Source organism: Akebia trifoliata, chromosome 16, assembly GCF_017979445.1.
Source record: "Akebia trifoliata isolate Shusen 1 chromosome 16, ASM1797944v1, whole genome shotgun sequence".
Taxonomy (NCBI): Eukaryota; Viridiplantae; Streptophyta; class Magnoliopsida; order Ranunculales; family Lardizabalaceae; genus Akebia; species Akebia trifoliata.
The window spans coordinates 7,136,295-7,157,822 of NC_141390.1; the positions used below are offsets into that span (position 1 = coordinate 7,136,295).

Here is a 21,528-nt window from a genome sequence, read left to right on the forward strand (position 1 = left end):
AAAAAACTTAGGAAACTTGTTTTTATCCCCAAGTCTGGGAATGTTTGATTAGTGTTAAAGTTTTTTCTAAAAAAATTCGAAAAAAAAAAAAAAAAAATTATATAAACTTGGTGGTGGGATCAACTTCTAACCTTGAGAACTGCTATTGACATCCCAAATATTACTTATTACACTCTAATTTCTTAAATTATTTATCACACCTTAATTAAAGATTATGACCTAAATTCAATTAGACTTAACTGAAACTCACTAATTTCGTATTTTTTACGAATTAAGATTGCCATCTCTATTATTTATCACACCTAATTACATATTAAGATAAACCCCTCAAGCATTACAAAAGTTTTTAGTTGATGTGTAATAAGTAAAAGTTGGTTGCCAATAGTAGCTCTCTTATCATTTTATTAAGTAGACGAAAATGCCCTTCTGAAAAAAAAAAAAAAGAAAGAAAAAAAAAGAAAAATTGTCCGTTTTGAAGAATGTGATAACAGCTGTAAAATACAAGGAAGTACAAATAATAAACAAACAAATAAATAAAAAGATCCTGAAAATATCAACCCTTTTCACAAAATGAAGAAAAAAACCCTCTAAACTTCCTCAGTTTTTTCTCATCTTCCCCAAACCCAAAATCAAAACCAAAACCAAAACCAAAACCAAACAAATTAGATCTCTCTTCTTAATCTGATGCCTTTATGATTTCAAACCCCATCATCACATTCCCTCATTTAACACATCTACTTTGATGTACACAACCCCACAAACAAAAATTCCTCTCCATTTAGAAACCCCTTTTTTCTCCACCAGTGTACAGAGAGAGAGAGAGAGAGTGAGAGAACCACACACACATAGATTGGTGATGATGACTTCTGGCTCTAGAGGACTTCTTTTCTCTCACTTCCTATTTTTATTTTTCACCATTATTATTACCTCTACCAACCCAACAAGATTTGTTCATGTAAGTCTCTAAATCTCAATCTCAATATTTTTTCTATTATTTTGTTTTTTTATTATTATTAATTTTTTAATTTTTTTAATTTTTGGGTAATTAAAGGGGGTGGAGAATGGGTCGATGGTGCCTTTGATGGAGGGTGGTATAGAGATAGGTTCGGTGGTGGTACTGAATGAGACACGTAGGAGGCTTAGAAGCTTTCAGATATGTGCGCTTTGCACTTGCTGTGGAGGCCCAAAGGGTTTATGCTTACCCTCACCTTGTTGTTATGCTATCAACTGCAACATACCCAATAGGCCCTTTGGTTTCTGCTCTTTCACACCCAAGACTTGTAATTGCTTTGGGTGTCATCTCTAGCTCTCTCTTTTCTTTTTTTTTTTTCTTTTTTTTTTTTTTTTAAATTTCTTTGTTTCTTCACTTTATTAAGGGGGTTTGTGGTTGCATTGCAAGTGTGAATGAAAAGGAGGAATATTTGTTTCTTGTTTATTTCCAAAATCACTGTTATGAGTGCTGCATTACCATGACTTCTTGACTCAGATGGTGCCATGATTGTGCTTTAATATTAGAATTAAATAATAATATTTAAGGGTTTAGTGGAATCTATTTCATTTTTTTTATTACTAGTGCTACTGTTTTGATATATATTTAGAAAAAGTATCAATTGAGGGCAATTTAGTTTTTTTTTTTTTTATATTAATGTTTTGAAGCTAATAAGAAAATTAGTATTTAAGGGTTTGGGAGGTTTGATGGAACTATTGGGAGAAATTTTGGTCTCAACAGTATAATTCTTGTTTTTTGTGCCTATTATTATTTTATCTTTTAGTGTAGGATTTGAACTTTTTAATAGGTTCTTCATAGAACGGACGGTTGGGATTTTAGGACAAAAACAATATTTTAGATCTTCTTTTATAAGGAAATAACATAATATAATTAGAGAGTTGCTAATGGCACCCCCCACCTCTAACTTATTACACTCTCAATTTCTTAAATTTTTATTACCCACCCTCCTATTATAGATTAAAAACACACTTCAAACATAACATAGGTTTGGCTCAAATTATAATCTCAACATTACCAAACATTATAACACTCGTTCAATAATTTTGGTAGTTGTTTGCTAAGCAAATTTGATTAGACTCATATAAAATCCTTAACCCCAAATAGAAATCTAGCAAAAAAAAAAAAACATTAGAGCTCAAAACTTTTACTTAGTCTAAGCCATTTGTCTATTTTTTGTTTTTTAATTTTTAATTGGGGTGTAATAAGTAAAAGGTGGGGGGCCAATATCAGCTCTATATAATTATTTTAGAGATACAATTTTCTCAGGTTGACTTAACTAGCCTCAACACAGTCCATCCTCTCTATCAAATAAACTCTTGAGATACATCTAACAAGTGATATAGTTGATTGAGACTAGCGCTGAGACGATGAAATTAGTATCTTATATAAGATGGTAAATCAGGAATTTATCATTTCTGATTTTTTAGATTTCTTCATTAATTATTAGAAACCATAAATAGAATAGAGTTAAAAACATCTTGATTTGTATATCGACCAATTGACATCCTCGTGATTTCCATAATTAATCACAAATATTAATGCTATTGTGTGTGTAAATTAATATTTTAGGTTGGGATGGGTGGGGAGCAATAAAGAAGTGATATAGAGATATAAAATATAATTTTTTTTTTTTTTTTGTGTGATAAGTGGATAGACCAATGGGTGATGATGTTGGAGATGTTGTTCTCAATGACCCTAGGCTGAGGTGGTGAATGTGAACCAACTTAACTCTTAAGGTTGGTGGTGGTAGTTGGTTGGAGGGTGCATTAAAGACTTGCCACTAGCTATAATAATAATGCAAGTTGGGTTTTGTGTTATTGAGGCCCCTTTACAGTTATTGCATTAAAGCCTTTCTTTAGGGTTGGTTTGTTTGTTTGGAAAATTCATGATAGTATTTTCCCCCAAGAAAATATTATTTGGAAAATTAGTTTTCTTTCATAAACTCATTATTCTTTTTATTATAAGAAAAAGGAAAATCATTTTCCTATCTTCCTAAGAAAATGAGAAAATCATGATCAACTTTTCATAGTAACCATCGTCTGATTAAACTAGCTATTTTTTCCCCTCGGAATGCCCATGATGAAATGCCTTTATTTTCTTGAAAATCATTAGACATTACATTTCTCCCCATTTTAGGGGTATGCTTGTTTCAGTCTGGAAAAAAGTCCATTAAATATGTTTTGATAAGATAATTTTTGGAGAGAATTTTTTTTTTCTTCTTATTTTTAAATTTGGGGTACTTTGGGATAATTATTGTATAGAAGTGTTGGATACCAACCAACAAATGATTTTTTATTTTTTTTTTATTTTTTTTTCTTTTAAGTATGTTTGATTGCATGAAGTGACTTTTTATGAAAAAATTGTGGTGGAAAATTGGTAGAGTTGAAAAATCAAATTCCATTGTTTGACTTCATCTAGATAAAATCATGGGAAAAAAAATCTGAGGAAGAAGAAAAAGAAAAGGAGGAAAGAGAGAGAGAGAGAGAGAGAGAGAGGATGGTGGCTAACGATGGAGAGGGTGAATGTGATGGTGGTGGTGGGAAAGAGGAAGAGATAAACTTAGGGTATGTTTGATTGCACATGGAAATGGAAATTCATTTTCCACCTCAATCAAAAAGTCCATCAAAACATGGATTTCACTTTCTCACCCATATGGATGGGAAAATGAAATCCACCCATATTTTTCATTCTCAATTCTTCCACACTCATATTTTCTTCTTCTTTATCACCACCACCACCATCACAATAACCTCGTTGTCGTCATCATAGCCGTCGTTGTTGCCTTTACCATCTCCAACCACTCTCTCTGTCTCTCTCTTTTTTCTTCTCCTCTCCATCTCTCGCCTCCGCCATCACCACCACTACGTTCTCCCCTCATCTTCTTCCTCACTTACTTCTGTCGCTACCGTCGCCACTGCCTCCGCCACCACCACCACCACATCCTCCCCCCTTCCTCTTCTTCTCTCCCCCTCCTCTCATCATCTTTCTCCTCCTCCTCCTCTCCTTCCTCTTTTTCCTTATATAATTTTCTCATTATTTTATCCAATAAAATCAAATAATAGAATTTTATTTTCCAACCCTATCTATTTTCCATCACAATTTTTTCATAGATTTTAAATTCCATGGATAGTCACTTTTCATGCAATCAAACATACACTAAGGGTGGATTTCATATGTATTATCCTACATTTTTTTTAAAAATCATTTGTCATTCCCAAAATGAGAAAATGTTTTCCCAACCCATACCTAGGAAATTGATTTCACCCCCACTAATATTATTATCTCACAATTATCCCCAATCCCAAAACTAAAAATCACTTTTTTCGACATTCTTCCTTGGTGCATTTTAGCACTAGAATTTCTTTTTGAAGAAATCCCTTTTTCCATGACATTTTTCCCAAGGAATTCTTTTTTTCTTAATAAAGAATTTCCTACAATCATACACCCTTAATTTGAGAAAAAAGAAAGAAAGAAAGAAAACAGATAGTGACATTTTTTGGAAATATTCTCTTAGTTTGTCCGACTTAACAAGCTTGGAGTCTTGGACCAAAGAAAATCCCGCGTAATTCATGCTTACATATTGACTAATTGATTTTGGATGGTTTACTGTGCACCATCCTATCCTATCCTCACCTCACCTGTTTAAACCTATGTTACTTGGTTCCTCTGTTTGCAAATCTTGAAAGAACACAACTCAGATTGGTCGGAAGAGTCCTACTAATAATCACCTCAAATACCTAGAAATCACTCACTTTTTTCATCTTTCAAATCCTAAAAACCTTTCTCTCTCTCTCTCTCTTTAGAGAAATTTGTAGATTATTAAAGGTTTGTGTTAGATGTAGATGGTTTTGCAAATATTTAGAAACCTTGAAACCCATTAAGATAAGGATTTATTTGTTCTAATTATCCAATACTTTGTAAATCTTTTTACATTTCTCTTCATTAATCATTTAACTTTCAATTTTAATCGATTTGAGAAAAATTATGTCTTGATTCTTATTCTTCATCTTCATGTACGAAAGAGACAATTCATGTCGGGATCTATTAGAAATGAGAACTTAAAGTTTTGTGGAAGAAGATTGGATCTTACTTTTACATGAATACTAGAGGGATATGGTGTTGGATATCCAATGTCGTAATCATTTGAGCAAAACAACCCTTATTAAGGAAAGTGTTTTTTTTTTTCCCCATGAAATCTAGCATTGTGTTTCAAATCTATGTGATGTTTGAAGAGTGTGTTTTAGTCTTTAATTGGTGTATGATAATGAATTTAAAAAATTGGGGTGTAATAAGTAAACTTTAGGGTGCCAATAGTAGCTCTTTAAGTTGAACATATATTTCATTTGGTTTTCAACGAGTACAAAATATTCAATGTGCAAGGAACAAATGCACGAAATGATTCGTGGTGTAGGTGTGGACATCCACTAGTATATACATATACATATATATATATATATATGTATATATCACAACTAAAATCATTATTTTATCAAGTTTAAACATCATTAAAATAATCAAGAAGTATTTATATTCCAAAATGTATGCCAAGAAGTAACTTTCATTTGGTTGCGACTAAAAGATGAAGAATCAAATAACTCCTCATTAATAGCAACCCTTACACCAAAGAGGAGCTAAAGTTCTTGAATAGAATGAAGATGTCTTTGAGAAGGAAAGCATAGGGATGTAATATTGGATAATTTTCAAAATACAAAACAAGTAGATTTTTTTTTTCTTAGGTTAAAGAAAATGATAATTACTTTAGTCCCACATTGCTCAAGAGTGAAAAAGTGAGAGAACTAATAAATAGGAGTCAATTAAGACATGTGTCTTATATAAGATAATTTTAGAAGAATAATTTCACATCGTTGTGTGCAAACGCATACGATTGAGCATTTAGGTTGCATTGGGTTCTTTTGTGACGTATTATGCATTTAAATTGCGAGGACCTGAGGACCCTTTAAATTTTTTGAAAATTGAATGATTGTGTTGAACAACCACGACTGATGGATCAGGTGCGATTTGGACAACACGATCATGTTGGGTTTCGATTGAATATGTTGGATCAAGTTAGTACCCGATCGATAACGATTAGATGCGTTGGTATCCAATTGTGGACGATTGGATCTATTGGATCATGCGGTATTCGATTAGAACCATTAGTTTGTGTAGATACATCAAATGAGCGTTGATGATGAAGCACGAGACATGTACCATCGATGGGGGGTGATCAAGATTGTTAGATTTAATAACAGCCACGATCCAAGGACTCCTTAACAAGGAGTTATTGGTCATGATTCTTGATCAACTGGAACAAAATTGACTATAAAAAACCAACTAGAAGTCCAATTGACTCACCAAATTTTTTTTGGGAATTTCTGATTCCAAATTTTAGACATTGGTATCATTAGATCTTTAATTTTTAAAATGTTCTAAGTTGAATCCGGATCGTACATAATCCAATTCAACAAATCTGAGTAAAGACTTCTTTATATCTTAAAGACAACTTTGCTAGACCCTTTGTGTAGAGTCTAATTCAAAGTCTACACTGGGTTGAATCTTTATGATAGGAGGCACTTCTATATTTTGGGCATCCAAAAAGCAAATTTGTACTTTATAAAACTTTTTTTCCTTATTTAGATTCAAAGCTTTTGGAGAGAAATGAAAAATTCTTTTAAGTCCTTTCATTCATACGGAGACTTAATTTTTATGCCTAAAAGTTTAGTTCCTCGTGGGATAGGAAAAGCACTCTTCTCAAACTAATAAAACTCTTCATCTCTAGTATTTTTGTTTAAAAAGAAAGGCTTTGTTTTATGCAAAGGTGGAGTCAGAACTTTTGGTTAGTGGGGGCAAAGTAGACTTGGTTTCTTTCGATTCGAATGTTGGCGTCAATTCATAGTTGACCAATAATCTCTATAAGAGTGACAAAGATTCCCACTAAAATCATAGATTTTTGGACTTGTAAAAAAAGTCGCTTTAGTGTGACGGCCATGTACTCTGACACCTAGAGTTTAGGTGTTTTTCTAAAAAGAAAATGATTGCAAAAATAATCAGATTTGTGAAAATTTTTATAATAAAAATATTATTTTCCAATAATTTTCAATAGTGCAATAAAATTATTTTCCTTCTGAATAATCATTGAATGGATGAATTGTTTAATGGATTGGTGCACAGAATTCAATAAAATCTCAGGATTCATTAAAATATTATCAAGGGGGTAACACTGAAATTCACCTTCAATGAGGTTTAAGGGTTATCATTGTACCTAAGCTCAATCGTCCATCATCTAACTAGAGTTGTAAGTCCGGTCAATTAGAACAAACGCCAATATCAAGTCAACAATGGCCTCAAAATTTCTCAACATCGCCCAGTTGTTCCCTAAAGATCACAGTGCCTGAATCCTGTTGGTTGTAGGCAGTGTCTCAGTCCTCAATCCTAATCAAGCCCGTTGTAGGTAGTTGTCTTGAGTTTTCATGAGTTATTTGAGTTGACTCAAATCCAATTTTTTAATATCATGTTTTCTTTAGATTGAGTCTACTCTTTCCTTGTTAAGTCGAGTTAGTTTATCGAGTCTATAGAGGTGTCTGTCGCCTCATCTGAATTTGATTGGATAAAGAAAATTTTTGAATACCTTAAGCGCATTAACGGATTAACTAATAATTTAACTTCAAGATAGATTTCTCTCATGAACAAGAAGACAAAATCCGGCTCAACCTTTAATCGAGAAAACAAAGGTTATTGACCTCGGAACAAAAAATAATTCCTAAAGAGATTCAAATAAAAACCCTCCTATCCCTAGAAGAATACTAGAGGATAATGAATTTACTCAAAAATTTCAAAAGACTTGTTCGCGTGGTCTGATGAGGATATGTTAGGTACAACCTTGGGTGTTGTTCAACGCGGAATAGATACTTGCTCGATGAGATGAAAATATCGATAGAGATGTTATAAAATGTATCAGTATTATCCTCACTGCATCTTGAGTTGCAAATAACATATTATTAGTTGATATAGGTGTACCTTTTGAACTGATCTCTAATAATGGGTATCTTTAAAGTTTAAGTCATTACTTTGTATTCAAAGTTCAGGATCCGGCATCACAAATCATCATACGTTCTCAGACTAATGGAAAGGTTGAAGCAGCCAATAAAAAATCTCAAAACAATTATCAAGAAAATGTGTCAATCATACCAAGATTAGTCAGAGAAGTTACCATTCACACTATAGGGATACAGAAACAGTCTTACTAGTTAAAAGGAAAATTTCATATCTCAAGGTCTTAATGGAAAGTCAATTGTTAAAAAACAGACTAAACTCATCATTGGGTGCAAAGAGCTAAACTTGATTGAAGAAAAACAACCTATAAGTTTTGTACCATGTGCAAACTTATAAAAAAAAGTCACTCGCACGTTTGACAAGAAAATCAAAGTTTGCTACTTACAAGTCAAGGATTTATCCATCAGACTTCAAAGAAAATTAAGTACTCATCCTAAACCATAGGAGGATGTCTGAACCCAATTATAAAGATTAATTCATTAAAAAAATACTACCTAAAAAAAACATAAGATTTCAAGATCATGATAGAATTGAATTACTAGAGTCAACCAACCTTAACCGGATCAAGCGGTACTACATTTAAGTAGGTCATCTTTGGCCGAATCAACTTTCCTACTACCCAGTTCAATATCTATTTTCTCAGTCCTTTGCAGCCTTTTCAAAAAAAAAAAATAAATAAATACATTTTTCTTTCTCAACCTGATCACCTAATCCAAGGAAGGGGAAATTCGAACTACGTCTTGGTCTGATCCCAAAATTCTGAGGTACGTAGGTAACCTGAGAAGTTACTTCAAGCCCAACCACATCAAAATAAAAAAAATAGATTCTCCGACAACGAAAAAATCTAAAAAGAAGAAATTCAAAAAAAAAAGAAATATCATCCAAAATGGGGAAGAAAATTCAAAGAAAAAGAAAACAATTTCAAAGGAAATGCCGCATAAGGGGCATTTGGGTTTTGAGCCTTAAAATTCCTTTCTTTTTATGCTTAGTTCTAAGCCTACCCATAAAAGTCCTCCTAAGTACTATGCAAAAAAGTCAAGGAAGATAGCAAAACATGATCAAACAGCAATTTCAGAAGTTCAAAATGGAAGAAAATGAAAAATGAAGCCTGCTAGGTTGAAAACCCAAAAGGGCAACTTAGGCAAAAATTAGGGCAAGCTCGCAAGGTTGAAATTCTGAAAGGACGACTTTGGCAACAATCAGGGTAAAGAAAAGAGAAAAAATTGTAAGCTCATTAGATCGAAAACCTAAAAAGGTGATCTAGGCAAAAGCTAGAGCATGCTCGCTAGATTGAAAATCTGAAAAGACAATCTAAGCAAAACTTAGAGCAACCAAAAAATAAAAGAAAATCTCCATTGAGTTGAGAAGCTGAAAAGACGGTCCGAGTCAAAACATCAGAAGTCCGAATGATTAAGTTTAAATATCCAGTTTGAACCAAATATAGACTCAGTAGATACAAGTATCTCGTCTATGATTAATCTAAAGAGTTTCATGTCCCTAAGAGAACCGACAAGGAGAAAGAACAAATTCTATGATGAATTTCAAAAAGAAATATTCTATTCCAATTTCTTTGAGCCTGACTCAAAATCTTCAATATAAAAAATCAAAATTAAAAAATAAACCTTTATTGCATTTGCGGTAATCAAAGATTTCAAACTTTCATAATAAAGGCACTTTCTTTTCCTAAAGAGCATAGTTTCTCCCCTTATACTAAGGGTTTTTATTTTCAAATTATGTTCAATTATCTCCAGTGCAATGTTCCCTGTCAAACTAGGGACATTTTGGTTCTAAAGCCTGGTCAATTTCAACCCCAAAGGATAATGTTAACTTTGAATTAAAGATTACCCTCTTGATAGCAATTTTGAAAACTCCTAAGATTCAAAGAGAGTTAAAATGTTTACCGGACCTTCATAAAATCCAAATTTTATTTAAAAAAATCAAATACGGTGTAAATCCCTCATTTATTCCTAAAAAATTAGTTCATTACTTTTTCACTCAGAGTAGGTAGAGTAGAACTTCCCAAAAAATTAGTTTATTACTCTTTCACCTTGGGCAGGCAGAGTAAAACTCCCAAAAAGCTTAGTTTATTACTCTTTCAATCCGAATAGGTAGAGTAGAACTTCCCAAAAAAATTAGTTCATTACTCTTTCACTCTAGGCAAGTAGAATAGAACTTCCTAAAAAATTAGTCCATTACTCTTTCACTCCGAGTATGTAGAGTAGGACTCCCAGAAAAATAGTTTATTACTCTTTCACCCCGAGTATGTAGAGTAGGACTCCCAGAAAAATAGTTCATTACTCCGTCACCCTGAGTAAGTAGAGTAGAACTCCCAGAAGATTAGTTCATTATTCTTTCACCCCAAGTAAGTAGAGTTGAACTCCAGAAAATTAGTCCATTACTCTTTCACTCTGAGTATGTAGAGTAGGACTCCTAGAAAAATAGTTCATTACTCTTTTACTCCGAGTATGTAGAGTAAGACTCCTAAAAAAATAGTTCATTACTCTTTCACCCTGAGTAGGTAGAGTAGAACTTTCAAAAAATTAGTTCATTAGTCTTTCACCCCAAGTAAGTAGAGTAGAACTCTAAAAAATTAGTCCATTACTCTTTCACCCCGAGTATATAGAGTAGGACTCCCAGAAAAATAGTTCATTACTCTTTCATCCCAAGTAGGTAGAGTAAGACTCCTAGAAAATTAGTTCATTACTCTTTCACCCTAAGTAGGTAGAGTAGGACTACCAGAAAATTAGTTCATTACTCTTTTACCTAGAGTAGGTAGAGTAAGACTCTCAGAAAAATAGGCCATTACTATTTCACCCCGAGTAGGTAGAATAGGACTTCTTAGAAAATTAGTTCATTACTCTTTCACCCTGAGTAGGTAGAGTAGGACTCTCATAAAATTAATTCATTACTCTTTCACCCCGAGTAGGTAGAGTAGGACTCCCCCAAAAAAATTGTTCATTACTCTTTCACCCAGGGTAAGTAGAATAAAACATTCAACTTTTGCTCAGATTTTACTTAATTTATGCTCAGATCTAGCTCAAACCATCTTTGAGATTTATCTCAGATTTCAAGTACACACACTTGCATATTTTTAGTCAAGGAGAATTTTCTAAAATTCAAGGATCTGACGCCGTTAGTGAGAGCATGTGCTTAAGGACCTGACAACCTTTTGTTTGGGGAGAGTTTTTGCTCAAGGATCCTAACGCCCCGACAAATTGCTAAATCAGACTGTAAAATGAACTGTCATTAGCTTTGGCATTTAGATATCGCACTATCTACCAAAATAGATTCTGTTATCTAGTTTGCTTCAACCCTCTCCCAAAGAGGGGCATCTGTAGACACCCCATTTTCTTACTTGCCTGATTAATCAACTCGTTAACCCGATCGCAACGATTTCCAATGATGGATGGTTATTCCAATGCTCTGTTTGTTACTAGATATGTTTCAAAAATTTGGATGAGGTATCTCAAGCAAACAAAACTATAAAAATCACGTTACGCTAGAAAAATGTGCTCTAAAAACATAAAAATCAACATTTTGTAAATAAAAAGAAGCTTCACAATAAAAATCACTAAAAAATGATCAAATTATCAAAATACCCCTAACTTCAAAACATCCCTAAAGCCTACATTACGCTTAGGAAAATCCTTTCAAACACATAAAACAACAAATCTAAATCAAATAAACGATTTTGTCAATTTTCACAAAATTCGATAAAATTATGAAAATGCCACTCATAAAGTTCACGATCATTTAGTACAAAAAATTTCATAAATGACAAAAACCAATATTCCCATTGAATTCCTTACGAAAAATCGATTCCAAAACATCCTGAAACCTTAAAAAATGACTTAAAACATAAAAAGTCATTTTTGAAAGTAAAATAATAATTTTATAATTTTAATAATTAAATTTCAAAATTAATAATTAAAATATTAATTAATGTAAAGTGAAATTCTAATTAAAATTCAAGTCAATCAAGTAAGATTTAAGTCAAAATCCTAAAGTCAAGTCAATTAAGTAAGACTTAAGTCAAAATCTTAAAGTCAAGTCAATCAAGTGAGACTTAAGTCAAAATCCTAAATCAATCTAATAAGACAAAAGTCAAAACCCTAATAGAATTCTAATTAAACTAAAAAACTATCTAAAATAATTCTAATTAAACTCTAAAACTATCCAAAAAAAATCCAATTAAACTCTAAAACTATCTAAAAGAATTCTAATTAAACTATAAAACTATCTAACGTAATTCTAATTAAATACTAACTCTACTTAAAATAATTCTAATTAAACACTAACTCTATTAAAAATAATTCTAATTAAACACTAATTCTATCTAAAAAGTACTTTAAAAAAAATCTATAAATAAGGGTCCCTACAATCTATTTTCATATAAAAAAATAAACCCTAAGAAAAATAGGTCAAAAAGCTTTCCTAACCTCCCATAAATCCTAATTTTGAAATCCTAACATCCATACCCCAACTTTAGTTCAAACAATACTTACAAAGCCCTCAAAAATACTCAGAAATCCATGAATAAATCAGAAATATTCAGATCTAAGAGTGAGGTACTTTCTCTTGGAAGTCTGAAGCGAATCCGATGATAGGACAAAGCATTGAGTACTATACGAGGAGCTGTTCTATCAGATCTGAGGGAACAAAACCGTTGCGTTGTAAAGGTAAATATTTTTATTTTTTTTATTATTATTATTTAGGTCTTTTTAGCAATGTAATCATTTTTGAAAATTAGTAGAGATCGGCGTTTGCTGGGCCGGATTGGTGCCTAACACCTTCTAATCCCGTAATGTCCTCCCTGGACTCAGTATTTTTTAGTAGATTAGTTGTTTGTTTATCCGTTTTCAGTCAATGTTTGATTCCTAGACCGTAATAACTAGGTTGCGACTCCCAAACCTCAAAGTCAAAAACGGATCCGCACACCCCGCAGATCGAGGGTGCTTTCAATAGCCTGGGATAAATAAATAACTAAACATGTTAAAACTCGTATTACATCAATCAACAGTACTCATCATACATTTTCATTCTTATACAAATATAATTGACAACATTGAAGTAGGAAATATGATTTTCAGTTTATAATTCAAATTAGGACAACAGATACATATTACATAATGGTGGATTAGTGAAATTAAAAAGTTGGAATTCACAACTAGATTGCTCCCAATCAGGACATGATATTACAATATTTCACTGACTTTTAGTTCTTGATTTTGTGGTCGGTCGCTACATTTACCACACTGGATGACCATTTATCCAGTTCAGGCAGGCCGTTTGACGTGACCATAAGCAATGGGTCTCTTTTTGATGTGTCAGAACGTTTGAATAATTCTAGATTGTTAATAATCACTGACTAATCATATTCATTTATGCCTATCAAGTGTGCATGTGATTCCCAAATATATAACTCTATTCATATACGACCACCTTTACAATACAAGTTCACTAAAAAAGATATAAAGGAATGGACCTGGATTCCAATTGTGACACCACTATCATACGTGTCTCATATCACGTATGAGCTTGGTGGTCCCTACCTATATCCTAGGATAGTACATCACTCCGGATAATATGACGCACTATTATTTTAGGCATTCATAAGCTCTTTAACAACTCACAAAGTAGCTATATATATATATATATATATATATATATATTATTTTTCTTTAAAAATAAAAGAGATATTAACAATACAATGTTGAGAATGGATATCTAATTTCCTACCATGCAACTATGGCCACCGGCCTAAAATAAATAACAAAACTCAGGGCCTCTGCGCTAACAGAGTTTAAATAAATATGCAAACAATCATTATCCATGGATACCCCTTCACCAACCTACACACAATATAAAAAGTAAAATGCAGACATCACCCCTTGGGTGTGATTCTGACATTTTACCATTTCATCTGTTGCCTATTCTTTCAACATTTTCACTTTTCATTTTTTCCAAACCAAACCTTTCTTTTTCAAGCTTTCACATTCACTTTGATCATTCAATAAAAAAACTATCAATTTTTTATTAAAACGGGGTCCTAATCAGTGTTCGAAGTCAAACTGCAAAACAAAAAATATTGGTGAAAATTTGACTAAGTGTCGAAAACTCAATTTTCAAAGTCCTCGAAATTGAAAACGGGTTTTTAAAAATGAAAGCCTTGAGCACAAGATTCGACACCATATAATTTTTATAGTCCAATTCAAAGTAACACGAAAGATATTCACTTCTGAAAATTTGTCGAAAACGTCAAAATTTACATTTTGTTCTTAAAACCAAAATTCAGATTTTGATCATTTGAGATTTAGATGTAGAAATCATTCCCATTGTTCCGAAATGGGGGGTAAAATTTAATTTCATTAAGGAACTTAAACTAATATTTTTAATAAAATAAAGGGTGGGAAAACATGTATAAGTCATGAGGAGAGGAACCCAAAAGTCAGAAGTTAATTTTAATTTTAAAAAATTTACAGTGGCAGAAGCTTGATTCTAGCGGTGACACCACTAGAATAGCCTACAGCAGGTAACGGTGGAACCGCCAACTCCTGCAGACAGTACTAAACAATTGTATGAACTTTTGATTTTTCGATCATTTTTTTTGGATTTTCTCTTCCATTCTTCGAATCCCTCGACCCACCCATGAATTTAACGTTTAAACTTGATAAAACACATCAAATCTCTAATTCTAATCATGAATTGAAAATCAAACAAAAGACTTTTACGATTTACAAATACAACCATGTTCGATAAAAATTTTTAAGTGCATATTTCAAAAACTACAGTTACTACTAAGAATCGAAAGTCCTCTAGCGAAGTTTGTAGATGCCAAAGGTGATAAGCTAGCACGAAAATCAAGGTTGGATGGTACGAAAGTCGAAGTTGAGTTGAGATGGGTGCGAAAGAAGCGAGGGTTTGCAAAGCGTTTGACGACGGCGCTCTCCTACTCTTCTACAATAAAAGGTGAGTCTTCTACTAACGAGATGAAGTCCTGAGTTGGTTGTATTCTAGCTCACTGACTAATTTTTAATGAGGAATAGAAAAAAAAGAAAGGGAAATAGAGATCCAAGGTGATGAGAACGTGGAGTTTATCGATGCCGACGATTTCTTCTTCTTCGTTGACAATTAACTCGAACCCGTTTATAATAGAGTTTGATGAGAATGGGTCAAAACCCTTGGGTTGAGAGTGGGTTGGTGTTTGTCCTTTGAAGAAGAAGATAATGACTTAAAAAGAAAGCCAGCTTTCTTTTATAACAAGGTTGAGGGCATCTTTGTAATTTTTTATTTACTTTGATGGTCAACGATATCTTAGCTTCCCAAACTCGAAATTCGACGAATGAATAGTCCATTTCGAAAAAAGTTTCATTGCGGACCTAATGGTGTTGTCAAATTTTCCTGATTCTTCCTCTAACGAAACTTCACGATTTTGGGTCCCACTCAACACGAAATTTGAGAATTTCATAACATTTTCATCCGAACTAGAATTTGAGTTTGCTTATAGGCTAAAGTATATATTTCAACCTTTTTGAATCTAATAGTAAAGTCGGTTTTCATTGAAAACAAACCTAACTAGATCTGAGTATTTTTACCCTAAGTCTTTAGTTAGAATTTTCTCACAATTTCACTCTTAACTTTCCTCGAGATACAAATAAAAATTCAGGGTATTACAAACAGAATGAGTTCTCTACTAGTTTCCAACCAAAATTAATAAAAGAAGGATCATTTTCTTCTCAGTATATTTTTTTATTCTTATAATTTCTTTTATTACTATTACAATGATCTATGACTAGACCTCAATTAGAGAGGTCGATGAAGCTTGATCAAGAACATCTTAGTTAATTTATTTGTTTTTAATCATGTCTTAATGTTCTATTGTGATATCAATTTGTTAAGTAGTGATCATCAGATATAATATTTATTATTCTAATTTTGATATTTAATCTTAGCCAAGTTCAAGTTAAACTATGTCTGTTAAAGATTTTTAAATTTAATCTTTTGATTTCGTCTTATTAAATATCATTACAGAGTTTAAATTACATATTTAGACTAATAGATTTCATCTTCCGATCCAATAACATGAACTTGATTGATTGGATCAAGATAATAAATGGAAAAATAAATTAATGAGATGAACTACTTTTGGTGGATTCAACCGATCTAATTATTTACATTGTGATTATTATTCTTGCTTATCTAAAGTTAGTGTTATATCGTTTTCATTAAATATTTTGAACTATGATCGTTCTAAGTCAAAAATTGTTTGATCAATGTTGTCTTTGTGTATTAATCCTTGCTTGTGAAGGCTTATTATTTTGTTATTTATTTTTATTGATAACATGTACCGAGTAAATTGGTGTCGTTGGGGACAACGGTGTGATCCAATTTTGGCAAAATCTGATTAGAATTTTTCGTCAAATCCGAATTTTATTTTTTATTTTTTTTTAAAATATATTTATTTTGATTCTCAATCTATCAGGAAAAATAAAAGTAATTTTTTTTTCAAAAATAATGAAATTTTACCGTGGTGCCTAGGATCCTTTGGGTGATGCGGTAAAACCTCGAAATCCATATTTATTTTATTTTGCAGAAATTTTTTGAACTGATGACAAATCAAATAAAATATTTTAATTTCAATTTTATGATTTTGGATTTGTCTATTGTTTTCAAGACGAGGATTTAACATATAATATTTGATTGATACTTTATTTGGTCATCTAGATCAAATTTTTCAATAAGAGCCAGCACTACTCTTTTCTTATTTTTGTTTTCTCTTCTTCTTAAGATCAGACTTTTAGTATGCTTTTATTTTTGTAAACAAATTTTTTAACTTTTTAACTTATCCAAGAAGGGTCGAAGTGTAATAGTTTTAGGGAAGGATGATAGTGGGACGTAAATGTCTCGGCCCCTCGAATTCGTACCGAGATTGGTGTCAGTGGCCTGAGTCGACTCATTTAGTTCATCCCCCATCTAGAATGGGAGTTAAGACTCAAATCCAAATAAAACTCTTGTCAGTGGGTTTTTGTATTACTTTTGGGTAAATTAGGTGCACACTTTGAATAACAAATAGTAAAAAGGGCACTCTTACGAGGATGACACAATAAGATAAGAATCAAATTTCATCATCGATTACTTGTCCTAATAGGAAATTGAATTCACAATTAGTCAATAATTAAATAAAATTTGGAAAAACTTGACTTTAGGTCCCATTGAGCTCAATAGACAAAGTTAGTTTAAATTGCACAAATTGCACTTCTTGATTAAGGTTAATGCCTAAGCAAAATCTTGCCATATTGTATTGTGTTGTACGAAGGGGATAAATTATGTCTATTCGAGATGAGAATGTAATTTAAAAGTGACATTACTTGGCATTACTTGGCACCTCTCATCTAGGGATTAAACTGACTGACTTTGATTTCAAATAACAGAATTTGAGGTTTAGACTATCCCTTTGACGCAGTTAGGAGTTGTTTAGTCTATAAAACTCATAAAGTACTATGTGCATTTCATCTTATTTTCTGTGCGAACCATAATGCATGGTAGGCAAGAGATCTTAACAAAAACCTCTTGAGCCATTGGACCTACAAATCACAAGATCTCATCAACTCCTTGTGGTTAGGAAAGATTTCAATTTGATATTTATTCTATAAATTCTTGATATGGATCAATAGCCTAGTCAGCCAACTATCTCATATCAACTTTTTCATAAAATAACAAAGAACTCTCAATGAGTTTGTACCCATTACCGCCATTCCACCTTCCTGTATTACCTTGCCAACAACTAATGTAGCACAATTCAAAATCAGGGTAGTCACAATTAATATGCTCCCTAAATTTCATGAATTTGAGAGTTAACAACCCTACAATCATCTCTATAAATTCTTGACCTTATGTCAAACCTTTAAAAATGATAACTTAAACAAGAAAATGTCAAGTTAAGATTATTCCCTCTTTCCCTGGAGGATCATACAGCAGCATGGTTGAACTCATTGACCTTTAACTCTATCACCACATGAGATGAGTTATTGAAGAAATTCATAGTTAAATTCTTTCCAATGGTAAAGACTGAACAATTTAAGAATGCCATTCGAAATTTTAAGGGATGGCCTCATGAAGAATTCCCAAATTTAGAAGAGATTTAACGACCTGCTTGTCAAATGCCCTCATCATGGGATAAATAAAGCCTAGTTGGTCAACTTCTTCTATTGTGACCTCCCAATAACCCAATGTATCTTATTGGAGTCAATGCATTAAGGCAAGTTTATTAATCAAACTCCTAATCAAGCCTACGAGTTCATTGTTGAACTGACTGAAAGTACTCGAAATTAGAGCACCAACTTAGGAGAATTCGATAGAGAAAACATGGGAATCAAGAAATCAGACATGTATGAGATCAAGACTAATCCAAATCTCAAAAATGTCAAAACAAACTTGGTCAATAAGGAGCAAAACTTAAATAATAAACTTGATGCTTTCAGTATCAAAGCCAACACCCAAGATGTCTCTTCTTATATTAATGCATAAAAGGTAAGAAATAATAGAGATATTGTGGTTCATTGTATCTTAGGAATGTGTCTTCTAAGACCCGTTTGCATTTAAAGTTTATATCAAAAGATGGCAAATAATGTTTAAAGAAAACATCGATTCAACATGCCCCAAAGAACATTTAATTTCCTTCATCCTCTTATTTTTTTATTATTGCTTCCATACAATATTTCCAATAAGAGTTACTGTTGGAAGTAGAAATTGGGGAGAGCTATTATGATTGACTTGTACCTATCAAATTAAATATATAAAAAATATATAAGATAAAAGTAAAATCAATAATATTTTGTGAAATATAATATTGGATTGTCAAGATATAATATGGTTAGAGAACAAAAATGGTTAAATTGAAAACTCATTTATCCTGGTTTGGATATGTATAATGAAGATAAATAATATCATTAGTGAAAGGTATTTTGGTAATCATTGTCTTAATGGGTTATGAGGTTGATAATTGATAATTGACTTCATAATTGATTATGATGGATGTTAATGGTGTTTGGTAATAACTTGTGAAATAGGTTTTTTTTTTTTCTTTATATAAGAAAAGGAATTAAAATATAAAATATTTCAAAAATAAATATATTTTGTTGTTGAAGACTTTCTCTGTGGAATGTCACAAAAATGTTGAAGATGGAGACCAAATTTGATGTGAAGGCCTCACAAAAATGTCACTACCACTAATATTAGTTAACTTTAATAATACTATTTTATTATATTAATTATATTTATCTTAAATTATTCAATTTCAAAACTCTCATCATTAATGCGAGGCTCTCGATCAACTTTGGACTCATATATGATGATGACGATAGATATAACGATGAACATAACCATGATCATGAGGTATCATTACTTAGCTATTGGAAGGAAAAGTAAGAGAGGAAAGCACGATTCGTCGGATCCAAAACATTTACGATAAACATAATTAACAAAATAAATGAATATTATTAAAGTTTAGTATACAGTCATTGGAAGTTGAAAATAATTTAACTGCAAGAAAATAGTTTCCAAGGCAGATGTCACTACGTGAAAACTGGAAAATTTGACAGAAAAAATTGATGGGCAAGGCCCACAAATTTTAGAAACTGAATTTTGACGGTCTAGGACCGTCAAAATTCTTGATATTCCCAAATTTGATGGCTTAGAGCTGTCAAATTTCTCCCGTCCTTTATTAATTTGACAGTTTCGACATGTTGAAAAAAAAAACTTGACAATGAAAAATTCAACGTCAATTCGACCTCTTGGTCCGTCAAATTTGGGCTTTTTTCACATTGTGTGTGATGTGGCTCACAAATATAGTTTCACATAATCTCATGATATGTGGCAATAGCAAATGAAACTTGGACTCTTAAAAATTAGTAAGGCATGTACACAATGTGAAAAAGCCCAAATGTGACGGTCCTAAGGCCGTCAAATTTCATAAAATTCAACGGACCAAGGGGTCGAATTGTCATTGAATTTTTTTTTGTCAAATTTTTTTTTTCGACTGATCGAAACTATCAAATTAATGAAGGATGAGAGATATTCGACAGCTCTAAACCATCAAATTTGAGAACATCAAGAATTTTAACGATCCTAGATTGTCAAAATTCAGTTTCTTAAATTCATGGGGCTTGGCCCGTTAATTCACGTAGTGGTAATTTATCTTTAATTGTTTGGTAAATAATTTCATAAATACCCTTTACTTGATATTTTGATTGGGTAAATTGCAGTTTTGACCCCCTACGATTTGATGTAATTCTATTTCAACTCCTTAACATTTTGGCAATTGCACCTACCTACCATACAGTTATCTAACAGACTCACTTACCCACTTTGGCCTACTTGCCGTCCTTATTCAAACAATTAAAAGATGATTTTCTACATATAAAGACTAATTTATCATCTTTTTAAAATGTCATTTTTTTTTAATAGACAAAACTGATTCATGGCATGGGATGAGTGTGAGAACACTTGGATGGGGGCTTCTTTTATTTTATTATTATTTTTTAATCTCTTTTAAATGGGTGATTTATACATGCCTCATACCTTTTGCTGAATATTAGATATACCCCTATATTATGAGATGCATCCTTTGATCTCAATTTTCTACATAAACTAGGAGAAAAAGACTCAAGTGCCCTCATCTTCCACATCTAGAGAAAACCCCATATTTCAAAATCAATCATCTTCAATCCTTTTTGATAAAAAGTTTAACCCTTATCATCTATCTTAAGATTTTATTTGCTGCTTCAAGTTTTCAACTTTCAAATGTCAAGACTAGACACTATTTTTTAAAAGTATAAAATGATGAAATTTTTGGTAAAACAATCAAGGGTTTTCTACAAAGGAGACAAGGGTTTTGGATGAAATTTTGGGATAATTAAAAATGATGGGGTTTCAGGTAAAAAAAATCTAGAATTTTAGATAAAAGGGTTATTTCTTGATTGTAAACGATGAATTGGAGATAAAGTTGAATAAATATATCATGGAGATTGGAGAGCATGAAGATGACTGATTTTGAGAAGCAAAATTTGAGTTTTAAACTAGAGATTGAAGATGAAGGCATTTGAGGGTGTGTTTGAAAATAATTAGTTTAATATAAGAGTTGGACTTTCAAGAGTCCCTAAAGTTGAAATAGTGAAGTTGAGGGAGAGTTAATTTTAACGTTCTTGTTTGGTTGCCTTCAAGGTTGAAATTGAAATCAAAGAGAAATTCAACTCCATCACATTTGATTCTCTACTAAAAAACAAAATTAACAAACAAGGATTGGGCATCCAAAACCTAGGGTTAGGTTTGAAGTTCTTTGTTAGTTAACGACAAGAGATCAAGTTAGTGTTTTGAAAACTTCAAAAAAAAAAAAAAAAAAACTTATTTCAAGATGAAGAAGTAGGGGCAAAACCCTACTTTCAAAACCCAGAAAAAAAAAAAAAAAG

General features: G+C 32.0%; 1 protein-coding gene across 1 annotated transcript; it reads left to right on the forward strand.

The window, feature by feature from the left end:
* Window positions 1-570: 570 nt before the first annotated feature.
* LOC147382470 (uncharacterized) lies at window positions 571-1,435 on the forward strand. Its single transcript, XM_086427143.1, has 2 exons — window positions 571-955; window positions 1,052-1,435. The coding sequence occupies exons 1-2, from the start codon at window positions 743-745 to the stop codon at window positions 1,304-1,306; spliced, it is 468 nt and encodes a 155-aa protein (XP_086283269.1). The 5' UTR covers window positions 571-742; the 3' UTR covers window positions 1,307-1,435.
* The last annotated feature ends 20,093 nt before the right edge of the window (window positions 1,436-21,528 follow it).

What these genes read in the sequence shown, in the direction of transcription:
- LOC147382470 (XM_086427143.1), top strand. Translation starts at nt 743, where the DNA reads ATGTACACAACCCCACAAACAAAAATTCCTCTCCATTTAGAAACCCCT. An exon ending in ACCCAACAAGATTTGTTCAT is followed by an intron (nt 956 to 1,051) that starts GTAAGTCTCTAA and finishes GGGTAATTAAAG; the next exon opens with GGGGTGGAGAATGGGTCGAT.